This window comes from Parasteatoda tepidariorum, chromosome 10 (genome assembly GCF_043381705.1).
Source record: "Parasteatoda tepidariorum isolate YZ-2023 chromosome 10, CAS_Ptep_4.0, whole genome shotgun sequence".
Lineage (NCBI taxonomy): Eukaryota > Metazoa > Arthropoda > Arachnida > Araneae > Theridiidae > Parasteatoda > Parasteatoda tepidariorum.
This window is the reverse complement of record NC_092213.1, coordinates 81,493,340-81,495,901: the sequence shown is the minus strand read 5'-3', so window position 1 is coordinate 81,495,901 and position 2,562 is coordinate 81,493,340. Positions and strand designations below refer to the sequence as shown.

Sequence of the window (2,562 nt, the reverse complement as noted above, 5' to 3'; positions counted from 1 at the left end):
AAAACACTTTTTACACTTTCATTTAAAAAAAGATTCAATTGTTGTTTGCTTTAGAGATGCGTAAGAAAGTTTCTCTGTAACACTTTCTAAGTGGACTATAGCTTTAAATGTCTCCTCTGACATATTCTGCCTCTCAATAAATCTCCTTACAAAGTCCACAGTCTTACAGTGTACAATGAGAATTGGTTTTTTATTCTTAAAATTTTTTATTTTTTTTGGAGTATTTTTTTTATTTTCGGAAAAAAAATCTACACTATTTATGAAAAAAAAATTCAAATTAGAAAAAAAATTCATAAAATCAAGTTTTTTCTTAACATTGAGTGTATAGGAAATTTGAAGGGAATTTTTTTTCCTTCGAGATATCGACAAATTCGTGAAATCGAGGTTCGAGTTAGCGAGGTTCGACTGTACTTTGCTTTTGATAACTCGGATGGAATATTGCAATCAAAATTCTGACCATTGTCTGGTTAGCTAGAGGGCTTAAATTTTAACTTATGCTCTGGAGGACAATATAATTTTCAATTGTTTAATTGACCGCTATAAGCAAACTTTATCGTCAATCAAAATTCCGACCGCTTCATTGACACTCTACGTTACAAGAGTTTTCTGACCTCTACAAGCAATATCCTGCCGCCCTGTTTATCAAAAATCTGACCACTGTTCGAATAGTTGTTACATATGTAAATATTAAACCAATATTAAATTCTACTAAAACTATATTAAATCCTTATGCTGTTATTGTATAATATTAGCTAGTTTAAATCAAACGTTTGCTTTCACAAAGATATAAATATTATGATCTCCTATAACTAAATAATTAATGAAATATATGAGTCTTTTAGCCCATCTGATAAAGAATTTGTCTATTACTTTTTTTTTAAATAAAAAAATAAATAATAATCGAAATTTTAGAGTCTTTGTTGACATTTGTCCACGTAGTGCATATCTATAACCTAAATTGCAATTTAAAAATAAAGCAATAGGACCAAAATAACGTTAGCTTTACAAAAATTTAAAAATAAATAAATGCATATCAATTTTTTTTAGTTTTAATCTATTTATAATGACTACTGCTATAAACAATGTGTGCATAAATCATTCATAATAACAGTTATAAGTTTTTTTTTTTTTTTTTTTGTAATTGTAATTTTTTTTGGCGTAATTTATTTAGAATTTTTTTATTTTTTTTATGGTTTTAGAGTTATGAATCTTTTTCTTGAGCGTCATTTAGTTAATATTTTTTCCCCTTCAGTTTTTGATTTATAAATCTTTCGTATAGCATAATTTATTTAACAATATTTTTTAATTCTGTAATAAACAATGTGTGCATAAAACATTCAAAATAACAGCTATGAGTTTTAGTAAGTAATTGTAATTTTTGATTTGTAAATCTTTTCTTTACTTGATTTATTTAACAATTTTTTTTCTTCTCGTCTTTGAGTAATGAATCTTTTTCTTGAGCGTCATTTAGTTAGTATTTTTTTTCCTTCAATTTTTGTTTTATAAATCTTTCGTATAGGATAATTTAGTTCATTTTTTCTTTTTTTAAATTAAGTTACGCATCTATCTTTTAACACAATTTGGGTAGCATTTTTTAAAATTTTTTTTTTAACAATTGCAATTCTTGAATTGTAAATCTTTTCTTTACGTGATGTATTTAACAATTTTTTTTCTTTTCTTTGAGTTGTGAATCCTTCTCTTGAGCGTCATTTAGTTAATATTTTTTCCTTCAATTTTTGATTTATAAATCTTTTGTAATCATTTCCTTTCGTAATCAATCCTTAGTAAAAAAATTAAGTTGCGCATCTATCTCTTAACATAATTTGGTTATCATTTTTTTAAATAAAAGAATGTGTCATAGTAAAGTTTTACGTTTACAAATATTTTGAATAAATTGTTATATAAAAAACTTTCCGAGACGAGTGCCTTCTTAATACGTAAGGATTACCCTTTCGACAATAAAGGTTTCTTACATCAAGGTCACCGTTTTCATCCCCCACCCCCTTCCAAGAAAGCAATAATTTATTTTATGTCAGCTGGCAACTTTTGAGCGTCACCCCCACCCTTCGCATACCCCCTACTTAACATGCCTTATTCAACCTTGCCCTTCAATTTGCCCCTCTGCCACAAGAAATATCTTTACATTTTTTACACAAGAAAATGAGGAGCCGCCTTGGGAAAGATGTTTATTCAGTTTTTGCAGTTTCCACTTAACGAACAACAAAGCGTCTCTTTGTGAGGAGTTTTTATCGAGAGATCAAATATCAGATGAAGAGTTGATCTTTATAAGTTTGTCTTTCGGTCAATGAGTGCCTGGAAACATGAATCTTTCCAGTGGTCATCGCATGCCCCCCATCGGACTCGGAACTTGGCAGGTAATTATGAATGCCTCCATTATTAAATAGTTATTCATCTGGATTTTTGAATCGAACAATATTTGGAATCAACGGCTTGTGTATTTAAAATGTTGCAATAAAAATAATTGTACTTATTTTGATAATAAAAGTAAGTGATAAATTTTTTTTATTTTTACTTACTTGCAAGGCCGTTATATATATATAT

The 2,562-nt window shown here is 27.9% G+C and overlaps 1 protein-coding gene across 1 annotated transcript in view; it reads left to right on the top strand.

The window, feature by feature from the left end:
- Window positions 1–2,138: 2,138 nt before the first annotated feature.
- The window catches only part of LOC107451550 (1,5-anhydro-D-fructose reductase), a gene marked incomplete at its 3' end in the record, with an annotated part of 32,747 nt that continues 32,323 nt past the window's right edge, over window positions 2,139–2,562 (top strand). The window contains 1 exon segment of the mRNA XM_043054001.2: window positions 2,139–2,375. Coding sequence (XP_042909935.1) covers window positions 2,322–2,375 — 54 coding nt within the window.